The sequence below is a fragment of the Falco punctatus genome (assembly GCF_963210335.1).
Source record: "Falco punctatus genome assembly, chromosome: 6".
Taxonomy (NCBI): domain Eukaryota; kingdom Metazoa; phylum Chordata; class Aves; order Falconiformes; family Falconidae; genus Falco; species Falco punctatus.
In genome coordinates this window covers 36,591,867-36,608,477 of record NC_137585.1, presented here as the reverse complement: position 1 = coordinate 36,608,477, position 16,611 = coordinate 36,591,867, and the positions used below count along the sequence as shown (strand labels likewise).

The 16,611-nt window shown below is 44.3% G+C and overlaps 1 protein-coding gene across 12 annotated transcripts in view; it reads right to left on the bottom strand.

Annotated features, from left to right (window-relative positions):
- The window catches only part of ZC3H7B (zinc finger CCCH-type containing 7B), a 52,623-nt gene that overhangs the window by 30,736 nt on the left and 5,276 nt on the right, over window positions 1-16,611 (bottom strand). For 11 of the 12 annotated variants that reach the window (XM_080393026.1, XM_080393027.1, XM_080393032.1 and 8 more), the window contains exons 2-8: window positions 11,654-11,714; window positions 9,689-9,722; window positions 9,112-9,309; window positions 8,087-8,245; window positions 4,692-4,772; window positions 3,098-3,157; window positions 1,658-1,700 (exon numbers count right to left, since the gene is read on the bottom strand). In XM_080393026.1, the coding sequence (XP_080249152.1) occupies window positions 1,658-1,700; window positions 3,098-3,157; window positions 4,692-4,772; window positions 8,087-8,245; window positions 9,112-9,309; window positions 9,689-9,722; window positions 11,654-11,714 (636 nt within the window). The remainder of the gene's footprint in view (window positions 1-1,657; window positions 1,701-3,097; window positions 3,158-4,691; window positions 4,773-8,086; window positions 8,246-9,111; window positions 9,310-9,688; window positions 9,723-11,653; window positions 11,715-16,611) is intronic. The other variant, XM_080393031.1, reaches the window with a different exon arrangement.

Here is a 16,611-nt window from a genome sequence, read left to right as displayed (position 1 = left end):
CCTGCCATTCCTTTAATCACTTCCTCCCATTCCCCTCTGACCAATCTTTTCCCTTATCTCTCCTTTTCCATTCCTTCTTTCCTCAGGACACCCCATCTGCTGACCCTACTCGCCAGCCACAACCCCACATCTCAGGTACTCTCATCCAGAAGGCTCACGCACCTCCTGCATTCACCTAATGTTTGCTCCATCTTAAAAAAATAAACCAGCCTTCTAGTAGATCACAGACACACCTGCCTCCTCCTGATTTCTCCCACTGCCGTGACACTAACCCCCTGTATTATTACTACAATTGTAGCTCAGTGAAGGTCTTGTCCATCTGCTCCGCTGAACCAAGTCCCTCAACACCATGCCCCCCACGTGGTGGCTTCTCTGGCCATACACCTGCCTGTCCCAGACTGGCAAGTACAGTGCTTTTAAAAGCCCTGTTTCTAGCTCCACTTCCCAAAACAGCAGTGGTTCCCTAGTGCATTAGCTGGCCAAAGGCCATACTGAGCCAAATATGAGCCATGATCTGGGCAGGGCTGAGTTAATCAGATGACTTCAAGCAAGGCATGAGGGAAAGAGCTTCAGGAGTTTGCATCTTAAAAACCAACCAAAACAACAAAACAAAACACCTTGCTAAAAAAGGTGCTTGCTTTGAATATGAAACTCTCAAGGTACCCAGTACCCACAGCCCTCCTGGTGGCACACCGCTCTCAGGGAAAAGGGATAATATGTAATTTCAGTGCTTTTGAAAAGATTTCCTAGTGATAAAGGTTCTTTCTTCCTGAACTGCAGCAAAGATGGCATGCTGCTCTTACATCAAATCCTGATTAGATAAAGAGTTTACTGGATGCCGTCACTCTTTACTCTGCAGTAGGAGTTCAGTTCATTTTAGTGGCAAGATAATGTGAAAAAAACTTTTTTTTAACTCACAGAGCTGGGACTCATGATGGCACATAGCAGTCAGTTACTGAACCGACATTCAACAGAGAACTAACATGCTTTCCAAAGCACCCTAATAACGAAATTAGTTTCTTTCTATAAAAAGAGCAACTGTTACTTGCAGTAGTAAGACTTCACACTTACCTTCACACACAGAGCTACCTTTCAAAGGAACAAAGACTGATGTGCTCAGAGGCATGAGTTCAATGCTCCAACACACAACAAAGGGCAAAGCACATAGCAAGCCTTTCTACAGGGGCAGAGTTAAGGTCACTTGTTTCCTGGCATGAGAAAAGCAACCCTGTAGTTCTTCTGCTCCTCCTGGGTGCCTAATCCTGAACACAGCTCTCTCTGGACCCCGCCCAACCCTCTTTGTTTTCATTTCCTCCACCTCAACGTCTTGGAGGACCATACACGCTCAGAGCACAAACAGCCACCTACAATCTTAACTTCACTTTATCTGGACTGTTTTGGCTGCGAGCACAGTTTCAGAAGCTTTGCCAAGCTCAAGAAGAAAGCAGACCCTTTTAATTCCCAGACTTGTCCCTCACTAGGCCTGGACAAAAAGCTCTTCTGCAGGAAAAACACTTCTGCTTCCCACCACCCTTTTCCTCCTCCTAGTTACCAAAGCCAGGAATGCACAGAAGAGACATGAAGGTGATGAACCTCTCAGGCCTGTTAACCTGGTCAGATACCTTACCAAAGCCATAAAAACCAGAGATGTCTTTACCTGTTTCAATGTCATCTATTGAACCCAATCCATTGGAAGTGCTCTACAAAGAGGGTGTACAAAAGGGGAGAGAAAAGTATCACCAGAAATTCATCTTTAAAAATATATTCACGCTTCACAGATAAGACTCTTTAATACTCAGAAATATATCTGGCCCTTTGTTTTCCTTCACAGCCTCTTTCAGTGCAAGAGCAGTAAACCCAACGAACTTTAAGAGGCCATTAATCCAAAGACCCCATTCATTTTAATCTCCAGCAGTGGACAAACCTTGTTGTTGCAAAGGAACATCAGTCCTGCACAATACCCAACCATGTGAGCAATTCTGTACATAGAAAAAGGTTTTTCATGTGTGTATGAGAACACTGTGCCCCAAGTCCCAGGACACATCAATTGGTCACCCCCATGCAGTGTGAGATCCAATTAGCCTGATCTTATACAACATTCCTTTCTTAGTTCACATATTTAGCAATCTAACAACCACAAACTTTTACAGCAACCTCAAAACAGGAAAGGGTTTCAGCCAAGACAACTGCTGACTTGGAGCTCCAGGCAAGGAATAAAATGAGCCCACGCTTTACAGAAACATAAACAGAGGTAAGTATATGTGTTTTCAGTGCAAGCTTAAAAAGGCACAAATAAAGCATTACTCTTGAGATACTGCACCTACTGCAATAGGTTTTGCAACTTCTAGTTTTTGCACTATTTTCATTTCTTGCAAAGGACAAGATTTTCAAATGAAAAGGTACAACTATTAAAGAAAGCTGACTGGCTTTCCTAGAAACATGCTAAGGCAAGTCACTGAACAGTGGGAGATAAACTAATTCTTTAGTATCCCATCTTGTACAAAATGACAATTTTTACAGTTTTATAGTTTGTTTGCTTTAAGGAATAGCATGAAGTACCAAATAGCCTGTAAAAACAGCAAGTGTTTGGCGTCTTTTTTGCCTAGTGGTGGAATAAGGAAATCAGCAATTTCTTATATTTTATCTTAGCATTTGTATAGTGCCTTGTTCAAGCTGGATCTCCCAGGTGACAGGACAATACAAAGAATACATAAACTGTGTATGTACCTTGCTCAGTACTTCACTTGATTTAACTTTGTATTTCTTCAGCAGTTGCACTTTCTTTTACTTTGCATTGCCCTAACTATGTAAAAACTTGAAAACTAAAGCTTAATTAAAATGTAAGAGAAAGCAAACATTCACAATAACTAAGAAAAATAACCATTTTCAGTGATCTAATTACTGACATAAAAAATGTTGTCACTAGAAAAATTTTCAAAGAAATTCATTTCCTTGGTAAGATTCCTTAAAAGCAGAAAACACTAATGCATACATTTAAATCCTACAAGACAGTTATAAATCTGCATGTAAATAAAACTGTGAAGCTTTTTAGTAGCTCAATCCATGAACAGTAACAACCACAGGATACAAACTCTACCTGGTTTGATGAATTGATTGATGTGCCATTACTGAGTAGCGAGAATGTTTCCAATTCCTGCTGCAAGGAAGAGAGAGGTCTTAGAACCCAGACAGCCCATGAATGCTCATAAACTAGGTAAAGCTGGGTTACAATACAGGCACCGCCTGTAAATAAAAGCCACCCTGAAAGGCATACCACTGTGACACAAGGGTACAGTTTCTGGAAAACTGAAAGGGCCATATATTTGTTCTGGACACCTCAGTGCAAAACACTCAATACCCAGCACACAATCAGGAAGCAAAAAACCTGCAGGAACAGAAGGTTTTGTCTTTTCATTAAGAAATTACTACTTCGGGAAGGCATTACAGCACTGGAATGAAAGCTGGAAGTCAACCAAGAGATAGCAAGGTGTTACCAAAATACCAATCACTAAATTTTAAAGAGTAAAAACATTTTTGAGTTTTTAATTTTCATTTTTTCTAATGTACAGGTGGAGTAAGCCCATCACAGCTGAGTAACGTGACAGCGGCAAAAAGGTGGCATGGCTACAAAAAACATTCCTGTGTAAAACTTCTCTTTCTTTGACATAAAATAATTCTGTTGGGAGTGTTGATTGTTGCTACAATGTCAAAGGTTTACTTGGGGTAGGCGAATCACATGTGAGGTCGGTCAGGGAGAGAAAAAAGATGCTACAGCCAAATTTACCCCAAAAGCTCTCTGCAAACTGGATGCCCACCAATCACTTCACCACATACAGCAGGGGTGCCTCTCTGGAGGTGGAACATGCCGGCTGTTCAACACACCGCTGCACATGGGGCCGAGGATGCAAATGCAAACCTAAGCATCGCCTAGTAGCTGCTGTTCCCTGCTCCTGGTAACACATCCTGGGATTTCACATGACCAAGGCGGCTCTACCCCAGAGTGCTAGCAGCGGCCCAACGCCCTCTAGCTCCGTCCCGGGGTATACATTGAAACACCGTCAGGACCGCAGCTACGGCAGCAGCCTCTGTAGGGCCCAGTTACGGATCCAGCCACTGGTGTTAATTAACTGGACCCACAACTCACTTTTTGCTGCCTTCTTTCCTAGCATCTGACCAGATGTGTACCTGTTGTTCTGCCAAAACGCAACCCTTTCCCACACCACAAAGAAGATGTACGCCTTGATATGGGGCAGGAACCCTTCGTGACCCATCGCACTACAACACCAGCCATGCCTCCAATGCAGCAGAGGCTCCTACCCTTCTCATTCCATAACAGGGAACGGATTGTGATGCAAAAACTCCTTTGGGATCAAGCCACATGTCCCCCTCCTCCAAAAAACACAGGCTCCCAGTGCATCAGAGGCCTCTCCTGCAGCACCGGCCTGGCTCTGCCTGGCTTAGCTGGGAACTCAGGAAACACCCTGGCAGTAGGCACAGAGCAGCAATGGGGTTACAAACGGATCAAGGCAAAGTGAATCAAAGGGTCAGGACAAGGAGGGTAGCCAGCAGCCTGTTAGAGAGATTGCAGGGTAGTGTACATGTGTCTGTAACTAAAGAGCAGCACCTATCATTTTCGCAAAAGGAAACCTGGAAGAGCCAAAGGACAGCCTATAAGAAAAAAGAAGTCATACCTGAGGTCTTTTGTATGCTTTTCGAACCCTCAGTCCCAGCTTCTGGGCAAGCTCCTGTCCCAGTTGCGTCACGCTTTCATCCTAGGGACAAAACCATTGGCAGGACACTTTCAGTTTTGCCTTTGTGGCATATACAATCAAATAAAACAGGAATGCAGTTATCCACACTGGGCTGGGCCAAGAAGCCTCACTTGTAGACAGCTGCAGGTGGACAACTGCCAGAGCAGCCCTAGGAGAAAGAGTCCATGCAGACCTGAGGGCTCTTGCCATTCAGCCCTGCTGAGATACTGAGGTTGCACTAGGTGCTTTCCCCTATGCTCTTTAGATGCTGCAGAAAATCAGAATCAAATGTCTGCTTCCAAGAAAGCACCCACTCTCCGAAAGCAGGGTTCACTTTCCTGCTGGCAAGATAGCTGGAGGGGCTGCCAAGGCTGGCTGCTGGGGGCTGATACAGCTTCCATGAGGTCCCCACGTCTGCGAAGGAGTCTGTATGCTTTCCCTCTCTGCCAGCCTCAGAGTTAATAACCAGTTTTGATATGTAGAGTATTCACTATCCTGTTTTGCTTGTTTGTTTGTTTGTTTTTTAAGCTGAAACCAAGTCTTAGTTTCCAACTTAAGAGCCACAAGCCATTTTCATCATCTCTGGCTGATGAAGCAGATCCTTCTGCTTTCCCTGCTGCATGCTATTTACCATCCTTTCCCACTCACTGCCCGTGCCCACTCACACAACACTGTGGGCTTTAGACAAAGTTCTGGGCCACACTCCATAGCCCTGCTCCATCCTCTCCAATTCTGCTTGAACTAACAACCTGCCACAAGCTTCTTCACTTATTTATCACCAGCAACTCCTTCCATCTGCTTTCCTCTCTCTCCCGGTTTGCAGAAGTATTGCAGTACTTTAACAGTTTCTTCAAAGAAGAAAAGAAATATCTGCTCTACTTATTGTGATATCCCTCCTTAATGTCCCAACATCTCCTCCTTCATCTCCAACCCTGAAGCCTGCTCCCTTCTCTCTACTTGCCATGCTGGTCTTTCCAACCTCCTCCTCCTTGTAGCTTCATCCTTTCATTTTCAGCCCCTCACTAGCCTCTAGTTCTTCCAGCCACAACATCAGTAACTTTTCCCTTTGATTTAGAGTGCCACTTCTTGACTGTACTTTCTCCCCACACACTCAACATTGGTCTTATCACCATCTTCTCTGAACTCAGTGAAGAGAAAATCTGTCTTGTCCATTTCCTTTTCTCTCCCCATCTGACACACCTTCAGGATATACCTTCTTTTCCTGAAACTGTTCCTGCGCCCTTCAGAGACCTCCTCTTGGTCAAATCTCATGGTCACTGCTCCTTCCTCACTTTCCTCCACCTCTCAGATCTTTCTAACACCAATCATGTCTTTGTTGCTCTGCTTGCTTCTGTTAATTCTGCCTTTCCAAACACTCTCCCAGGTGTCCTCTGAAGCCTGACATTTTCTTGCTCTCAATGGAAAACTCACCAGAAAGACCTCTGATGTAATTTCTTTCATTGATCTCATACCTACCAGGTTTACACTATCCAACTCCACATGCCAACATAACTCTTGAGATGTCTTCTCAGATTCCTCGACAAGATCAAGAATGTATTTCTCTCTAGACTGCCTCCACTTCCCTTCCCAACAACACATAGTTAATTACTGTCCTTTTTGTCAGCAGGCCTGAGGTTTGGGAGTGAGGGGTTATCTGCTCTTTGCCACCCTCAAGATCTTCCTTTAGCTTAACCTTCTCTCAGCTAAATGCCACCCACGCACTTGCTACCTCCCACCCAAATGAGGGGATGCTCAACAAGGGCATGCAATATGCTCTCCTTCCACACCCTAAAACCCCCCATGCCATAACAATAAAAGCATACCACAGAGGAGTATCAACTTCATGATGCTGGGAACCTCTACAAACTAGCAGCACTGAGTATTTGCGCCCAGAAACAAGTTAACTTTGCTAGACAGTGAGTCAGATCCTTTAACACCAGAAATTTTAATACACGGCCTGCTTTGACCACAATGAAGTTCTCAGCTGTTACAGTAATGTAAGCTGGAAGTACCTATCTGCTCCAGAGGTGCAATGGAAACAAGAGTGAGATGATGGATAGCATAACTTGCCTTTAATGCACACAAGGCTTATGATTTCTGTTAATCACGTAATAAGGCAATGGGGCATTTAATTTACAAGACTGAATTGTTTAGAATAGGGAATGCAGATCACTGAGTATGGAGTTTGTAAGCCTGAACTTTCCTGCTACAGAGAAGTTTAAGTGTTTGTAGACCACAATAATTGTAATGATAATAATGGGAGATAGGCAAACATAAGTATCTGGTTAAAAAATAAATTCAATTAAGTGGTTCAATTGCAATGTGAAATATAGCCAGATAGGGCTTTACATGAACACATGTATTAGATAGGGCTTTTTTATAAAAAGGTTTGTTTAAAAAACAGTCCTTTGAAACTCCCCTAACATGATACCTTTGGTATGTTTTGGTCACCCTGTTCTGCCAAGTCAAAGAAACTAATTTTACAAGCTATATGAAAGGAATAACTAATTGCTAACAAGCCTTTCTAAGATTGCTTCTGTAGCACTAATAATAAAGGAAAGTTAACTTGTCCTGCTGAAGTAGACACATTTTTCTTTTAATAGCATTACTGTAACGGATCAGAACCAAACTTAGCAAAGACAACCAGTGCTCACTAGAATCTGTCTAATCACAATCTGTTTTCCTGTTCAATATTTGGCCTAAAAGGACACTCAACAAAAGTATTGTCAAGAAATATCTAAGGCCTAGTACATGCAGATAGTCCCCTCTGAATGTGAAAATTTACACACCTGTGAACATAAAAATAACTATGATATTTGATGTCAAGGACACCTTTGCATGTCTCTCAAGAAATAAAAAGCTTTATCAGCTTGTCTTAGCTATCAGTAAATAAAAGGTGAGACATTTTAATCTAAAACAGGGAAAGTATACACGTTTTCCTTCCAGTGCTCCAGTTACCATTTGTCCTACTGTCCTATGCTTGTAGCAACACCCATTAGAAATACATAAACCCAGCTAATTAAACAATCTCATGGCCTTAGTTCACATTTTGTTAGGGTAGGGTTTTGTTCTTCACAAATAGGCCACCAACCTGCTGTAACTAACCGGTATCTCTGGCTGGCACTATCTGTAGAAGGTGACTTGGACTGAAGAAACATGGGAGGTCAAACAACTTCAAGTCAGAGGAACAGAATTTCTGAGCATAAGCATGTTCCCAGGAACAGCCAAGCTTCCTCTTCTGCTATCCTCTGGTCTCATACCAAGCATGTTACAGAGGAGGAAGGTGGTGAGCCACAGAAATCAAGATGAGTTGATTAAACTGATCAAAAACTTACATGTGGGAGGGACAGCAAGCATCGGCTATTGCACTCATATGCTTCTTTGTGTCTTCCAAGTTCATTTAAGGAGCGGGCTTTCCGGAAGAGTGCTCGGATATTCTCCTTGTCAAGACTTAAAGCCTTCTCGCTGTCTTCCAGCGCTTTCTCATACAATCCCTGCATGGAAGAGACCACCTCGAGTCAGCTGAGGCACAGCAGACCAACCCCTCCTTCTGTGTGAATGCAAACATTTTATCTCCCAGCAGGAAACAGGAACACAAGAGGCAGCTGGAAATACATATATTACTTCATACACAGAGCAGCATACAAACACACAAAACTGAGAGTAATACAACACTTTGTTAAGTCTTGGAAAACTCAAAACACTCCAAAGTCTGTGAATGCCAAAATTAAGGCTGCTTGAGCAACCTTATCTTGTCTGCCCCTCTGCCTTGGGCATGTTACATTTGACAGTGTTTGATTATGTGACTGCTTGCTAATTTTTCCACATGGTACTCAGCCTCATTACGAATAAGACAGACCTGCTCTAGGGTTGTGCCATAAAAGAAAGCTGTTATATACCTTAGGAAAATGGAAGCATGCAGCCTTTTAGAGCCTGAGCATTTCAGAATCCTTTTCCATACGTGTGCTGAAAGTTCCATCAAGACCCAAAGCCTTCTCACTGTCTTCCAGTGCCTCACTTGAGGATGCAGGAGCCTCCAGAGCAATACTCAAACAGTATTCCAGAGACATACTCCGTGCCAGAAGGCACTGGATTGTACTAACTCCTCACCAACGTGGACCAGAACTCTACTGTCAGCACCTCAGGCCTGACCACCTCTCCTTCACATCCTTCCTCTGCTCTTGCAAGACACCACAATAGTGGGGAGATACGAGAGTTTTCTGTCTGTCATTTCCTCCAGTGTTGGAACAGGGAGCAGACAAAACCAATCGAAACCCCTCTTGACATCTTTTCCAATTGCATGGCACTGCAACCATGCTGTCCTCCCCGGCCCCTGGGAATGACTTGGGAAGGCACTCACCATGGCAAAGTAGCAGGCAGCCCGGTTGACATGCAGCTTGCACAGGAGCTCCTTTGGGATAGTCACCTCGTCAGAGGCTGCATAATCTGCCACATTCAGCCCTTCTACATACTGTACCAGCGAAAGCTTGAAATCCTTCTCTCGAAACAAATCATTGCCCTCTGCAAACAGGTTTCTCACCAGCTTCTGCAAAAAGGCCTGGACAGTAGGAAGACAGCAAATAGACTGAAGTGGATATTCAGAGGCAGGAGAGGCTTCCCAATTTCCCATTCCTTTCCATATGTTTTAGCAAACTTCCTGCCCACCAAGATTCTCCTGCCTCCCCACGCTCCTGTAAAACATCAGTCTTTTAATAGAGGAGAATAATCCAGTCAAATCTCCTTCTTGAACACTCAAGTGTCTTCTCCTTTCCCTGAAAACTTTCATTGTCAGAACCTTAAAACTTTTAAGTTACAGACAAGTTGTGACAGACCATTCCATGCTCTCCACTTTTGGTATATAAACTAATGGCTGTGCAACAGAACAAATCTTGCTAAGCAGAGGGTTCCCAACTTAAGAAAAAAAAAATTTTCATTACCTCATAATCTTCTTGTCTTAGGGGTAACGTGGACCTGAAAAAAAGAAGAGAAAATGCTTATGAAAGAGGCATCCATGCAAACAAGGGCTTTTGTCTGAAGAAGAAATCATCTTTCTGGTCTTGTGCTGATGATCTCAGTAAATTACTGAACATTTTATCACTTCAAAGGCAGCTGGTGCAAAAAGAACACAATTAGGGAGCATTATATTCAGTGGTGGCCACAGTGGTGTCAAGAGATGGTCAGGTCCCAAAGGGATTTGAGAGTAGAGGAATCTTATTCTCAGCTATTTTCTGCACATACACGATCCTCTGTAAAGTGCCTTTAGACAGCCATCTGAAAAAAAATCTTCGAGAAAATCCCATGAGAGGCTGACATGGAGAATACAAACTTAATTTAAGTGCATCTGGCTCTAATGAGAGGCACCAGACTGGCACTCAAAGACCTCCTCAAATCCTTTGTGAGACCAAAGACATACAGTGATAAATGCTCGATCACTTTGCTCTGTGTTAACTCAGCCACATGCCTTTAAGCCTACATCACAAAGGAAAGGGAGAAAACATTGTAGGTTTGGGAGGCCTTTTAACTCCACTCCAGCTGTCTTGGCCAAGGCTGCCAGGCTGCGCCACAAAACCGGCAGTGCTTGTGTGGATAACACCTACCCCACAACAGCACTGAGACTCAGAAGGTTCTGTTCTTCAAATCAGACCATCCAAGACATCCAGGCTTGGTCCACATATACTTATTTTTTCTCTTAAAGGAGAAAACAATAGGCTTTAGAGAAATCCTTAGCACCTTCCATAGCTCTCCTCACCTTTGAAATACAACATTGTATAAAAATCTTATTAGTCAGAGAAAATTTTTTTTTTTTAGATTTCATCTAATCTAATCCTCATCTACTTAAAATTAAGTACAGGAAATGCCATGGCTTTGTAAGAAACATTCATGCTGCTTGTAAAATTGGACTACCTCTTTCACATCAAAACAAGCCAACAAATGACATTCAGAGTTCAAGATACACTCCAGATGCATGAACACCACCCCGTATTTCTAAATAATTTTCTTTCCAGGAACCTGGTGCATTTTTATAAATGTTGTCAAAATAAACTTCACAACTGTCTCTCTGAAACTGGGTTATCAGTGCCACAGTCTCAGAGAGGGGTGAAAATATCATTGCCATGCCACAGGATACAAATATGCAATATGGAAGATCTGGCTTTTTTTCCTATTTTAGAGGCACAGTTTTCAGTCACAATAACTGCAGGACTCAAAGCAGACCTTTAAAAAAACCCCAAACCAATCTGATTACAATCTTGCTCTTCCTTACTCATCACGGAACCTGGACCCAAGTCTGAAGCCTTTACTAACTCAAACATTGGAGGAAAAAACACTACTACAGTACTTTGTAAGGAAGTACTTGGACTTGCAAATACTACAAAAGCAACCACTTAAAGCCCTAAAAGGCCAAATGATATTCACAAAAGAATGACCTGAGGCACCTACTAGACTGGCAACTGTAAAAGAGCCTAGGTCATCTATTTCTCCTATAGGCACCATATGGGGTACCTGGCAAGTCATTTACCTTGCTTTCACCACCTACAAAACAGAAACACTACCTTCCTTCCTAAGAAAGGTGGGATAACCCTGTTGAGAGAGCACTTTGAGATCTTCACACTGAAGATGAAGTAAAAGGTCCAAGTACTATTAGCATTATGCTGACTATAAAGATCATCCTGGAAATGCAGTGGACAGCAAAATGCTAGGAAATTAAAATGATAGAATTCTGGGTTTAGAGAGCTGGCAGGACAAGAAGCACCCTGAAGAATCATAGTGAAAATCCTCAGGACCAGTATCTCTTTCCCATGCAGCAGACCCAAAGCGGGAACAGAGGAACTCACTTTCTGCCATCCTCAATACAAAACCAACTGCCTCCAAAGCCACAGGAAACAATGAGGTTGTCCACTTACTGAATGAACTGAAGTCCTTTCTCTATTTCTTGTTTTCTCTTCTGTCTCTCCATTATAGTTGCTGCAGAGGAAGAAGAAAAAGAAACAACACAAAATGAGTAATTTTAGGTCTTGCTGACAATTAAGCAGCACACTATTTCGTGTGTGCCTGAATTTACTACTAACAAAATGTTCCAGACCAGATGCCCGAACACCAAAGCCCATGATTTATCCACACTGCAGATACAGAACAGCAAGCAGCTCACTACCAAGTATCTGCTTTTTCTCACATGCCAGGATACATGGGCAAAGAGGAATGACTTCAATTTGAGCTCTCTACTTAGGCTGCCAGTAAATAAAGCAATGAGAACCAACTGTTGTCATGACTGCCTTCTAGGAAAGGGAAATAAAGTAATAATCAACATTCCCTCTGCACTGGCAGTCATTTCAGGAATTTGTGCTGGGACCCTCCCATGATAAGCAATTTTAACCACCATTTATCTAGCCCAGCTTTAACTGCATGACATATGAAACAAGTAATCTGTAAAAGGTGTGTGGAGGCATATCACAAAGAGGGACACAAAGGAAGGAGATGGAATTGCTTGTCACGGTCCACATGAAAGGACAGAGATTAATCTATGTAATGGGAAATTTTGTGCCGAAAATCAGTAGGCAAGAGCAGCACAGACTTGTGAATGCTCCTTTGGAGAGGGAACAGGGCCCCATCCTGCAGCTGTTTTAAATTGGGATGGGCAGTGTCTGAGGAAGGCTCAAGAGAGAGTTATGCCCACTTAGTCAGGGACACAAATGGGTGCAATAACTTGTCTGGGTTTGACCAAATGGGTCTCTGCAAGCACAGACAAATAAGTAGTATGACAGAGCCATTTTGGAGTAATGTCCCTTTTCTCAACTAAAATGGACTTGAATCACACCATAAAATACATGAGCTTCATCCCCTGCAGTTGGAAGCAAATCTTGGAACGGCTCCTGTCTGACCTCTCCCCAAGGCACACAGGTCTGCCATACAAGAAAAGAATAAGAAAGGGGAAAAGGGATGATGCTTTGTGGCAAAATAAGAGTTGCTGGTGACAGCAAATTTCCCAGCCTTGCTACCAACCAGCTGTGATTACAAACAATGCTCAGCATTTGAAGACATTTGGGGACAAAGGCAGCAAGCACAGAAACACTGAGATGAGATGGAGCTGAAGACTCTGTACCTTCCCAGCCTGGGGATCACAAGAAAAACAAAAGTAATTTCTCTACACTACAACAGCTTGGAGAGCATTATTGCCCAGCTGCCTTTTAGATTAAGACCATCCTTATCGTTCTACAGTATCTATATCACATTCAGTCTGAAATAGGGTGAAGGGACCTTTAAGGTATGTGAAAATCAATCCTGACAATTCAGCAAGCCCTTATTGATTGTGCTCTGCACCATGCAAAATGTAGAATTGATACCTGCCCTTTACCAAGAAGGAGAGTTGGGGGAAGGGGAAAGGCAGGAGTGAAAGACCAGAAAGAAGTGGTAGCAGAGGGAAGCAAGAGCTTGAGAGTGACACTGTACAGATCGTAAGTCATCACACATTAAATCTGAGAGCAATCTAGTCCGAGCAGCAGGTAGAAGATCTTAAGCAGCTGCATTTGGAACAGGATGGGCAGTGCAGCAAGAAAGGGAAAGCCAACAGAGAAGGTGAGTGATGATCAGTATCTCTGCAAAGGCTTTTAACAGAAGTGATGCAGGTAGACTTCAGTACAACACCAACAGAAGGCCTGGAATGATTTATAAATAGCCTGGATAATGAGCAATCGGGAAGAAAGAAGGAATTTTAACAAGGAGACAGTGAGGTTAATATGATTACTAATGCTACAGGCAGACAGGCTTGAGGGGTAGAAAAAGAGACAGAGGCAATTAATTTGATACGTCTCCTTGTATGAAATTCTGCAAAGGCAAAAGAAGAGAAAAGGGACAAGATGAAGAAGAGCAGTAGGAACCATTTCCATCTAGACAGCATGAAAGCCATGAAAGAGGACAGAGCAACCCCAGGGCACTGTAGGAGAAGTGCAAGGGCCAAAAGAGACAAGGGTGGGGGAAAAACCACCACGGAAAATGACAAGAGATAAATGAAGGGGCAGAGGGCAAAAGAGTCAAGTGGACCCTCACAAAGAGTCCTAGTGGAAAGCACAGGGAGGAAGGAGGGGTTTCTAGCTCTCTGGTCCCCAAGTGCCTGAAATGCCCCAAACAGCTTCACATCGGACCTCCACACATGCACCCTCTGCCCATGGTCCAGGAGCTCCAATTCAGCTCGGGTCTAGGCATACTGTCTTGTCTGAGCTGTACTGTAGCTGGACCTGTTCTCAGTCCTATCTCCTGGACAAACCTTGGCCCTACACTGCTGGTAGCTTGTCTCCAATCCTGTCTCTGGCACCATCTCCTACTGCTGGACTTGCTGGGTGCTGGGTGGATCCTGGACCCAATTCACCACCTCATCTTCTTTGAGACTGCTGATGGATCCCTGCTATCAGCATCTTGTTCTGTCTGGGCTGTTCAGATACAGTGGGACTGTACCCTAGTTAGTGAGGGCACTACTGGTGGCTGACATCACCTTTGGCTACTAGCTTATCCTCTCTGGAGGAGCAACCTGGCTTTTGCTGCTCTCTGACATGAGCCATGACAGAGAACAGAAGTCAGGAAAGTGAAGCGGCAGCCCATGGATCTGATGGAAAGGGAGATTATTGGTGACTGTGGGGAGAGCAGTTTAACACTGTCCGGTCATTACAAAGCAATGGCTGCACTCCAAAAATGTTGTGGCACACCTTCACAATTGTGTATATCCACAAAACAGATCATCACCTCAAAAAGCTTCTGATACGCACAGCCCACTTCAACTTCTGCTTCTGAACTCAGCTTTTGAAATGCTACTGCAAGGAGCAAAGAGGAGATCAGTACCTGTTCTCATAGGTGCCCTGAACCCACTGCTACAACATCCTACACAGCAGGATGTGAGCGTGTGTTACAATGAGAACTAGTTACTGTTGCTTGCCCACAGAGAAGGGCATTCATCCATTACTGACCAAAAGTTGGAGTGGAGCCAAAAGACTACAGGGAAAGGCTCCAGAACGTCTGCTTCCTAGAGTTACCCAGCTCTTTCTTGTATCCTCGATCTCCCCTTGTTTTTTCTGTCCTCACCACCACTGCCACAGCATCCAACGTGTATCTTCATTCTTGCTTTATGTGGATGGCTGACCAACTTACTGCATCTCTGCAAGTCCCACAATACCCAGCAGCAGTTTTGATTCTTGCTACAAAACCCTCATAAAAAAAACCCGCCATGCCCTGCACGCTGTTTACTCTCTGCAGTCCTACCCTCATCTTCCACAGTGAACATTCTCCAACACATGACCCTCCATGCTCTTCTTTAGACATAACCCACAGGCCTGACCTCCTCTGCTCCAGACTGTTGCTCCCTGATACTGCCCCATACTCCTCTCTCCTTACAAGTGGGCAACCAGCTTCCTCTGCTAAAGCTCTGTCACGCCTTCAGGCTTATGTCATGACTTTGTACATAAGACTCATCTTCTCATGGCACCACCCTCAAAACGCACACTGCATGCTACTGCCCTAAGAACTTCTTTCACATATCCTGAGAACGAGCACCTTTCCCTCTGCATCTGACTCCATACCAGCACCCTCCTCCATGCATGGCAAACATCTCCCCTGTCCTGCCTGCCACACCACTGCTGGAGGCTATCATTTGGACTCCTTCTGCTCTTCATACCTCCTTCCCTGCCACCTCCCTGGCAAACTCAGTCCCCTCATCACTCCAGCCTCTTCACTGAGTCTCATTTGACCCTTGGACCAAGCTGCACACTCATCATGCCAGCAAACCCAACACATGGCAAGCCACCCATATGTGCAACACCTCAGTTCTGCTGACACCACACCATGGCTACTGCATAATTAATTGTAAGCTCAGAGTCTGTTTAGCTTTTCTTTTCTTGGTCTTCTAAATATTTTTAGAAACACAGCGGAAAACATTTTATGAAGCAGTGTGCCTAAGCGTCCCTTTTTTTTCCCCCCACCAAATCTGTTTGTCCAGACTTGTTTGCTCAAATCACCAGCAGAATTCGAATCCACAGTATTTATATTCCCACTTCAAAGCTCTTATCCTTTCAGTCCGGAGATGTTTATCCTCTCTGGTTCAAAATCTAGAAAGGACTTTATTCGTGTAGTTTGTCAATGAGTTACAAACTGTTTGCTAGACAGAAATAAAATGCTGCAGTCAGGCAAAATGGTTTTCTTGCCTTCAGAAGGAAGCACGAGCCAGTAAACAGGGTGACTCAACCACAAACTAGGTAGATACGCTCTACAAGACACTACAAGATGAACGCAAATACTTGAGTTTACCTTATCAAGGGCCTGGGTGTTATTCCCAACCCTGCTAGAGCTGAATTTGGGCAAAGTTTTTCATACTGTATTTCTGGGGTGGCAACGAGTTCACACTTGATCGACTTCCTGGCTTTGACTATAACGTTTCAGCCAGAAATAAGTGCGCCAAGATGCAAGTGGCAGGTTGCAGAGCTGAGATAGGAGCTCAGCCCCAGGCTATGTGCACCCTCCTCCGGGCAGCACATGGGGGGCTGCACCACGGAAGCATTGCACTGGCTGCAGTTTGGCCACCTCAGTGGTGCAGCAGGACAGGTAACCAGGCTCACACCGAGCACAGGACAAGCTGCACAGCTCACTACAAACATGGGTTCCCGCTCACTCCTGTGGCTGCTCTCTGCCATGCCCCCCTCCCCGGGTCTGAACGCTTCTCACAGCCCACAGCTATCAGGAGTCCCCACCGCCAGCTCTGACAACCCTGTCCCTCCATACAGCAGCCACCCCAAGGCACCTCCATGACTGGTCTCCCACACCCCAGCGCCCCACTAGTCTCACTCCTGCCCCACGACACCATTTGGGGCGGCTGTCATCGGGG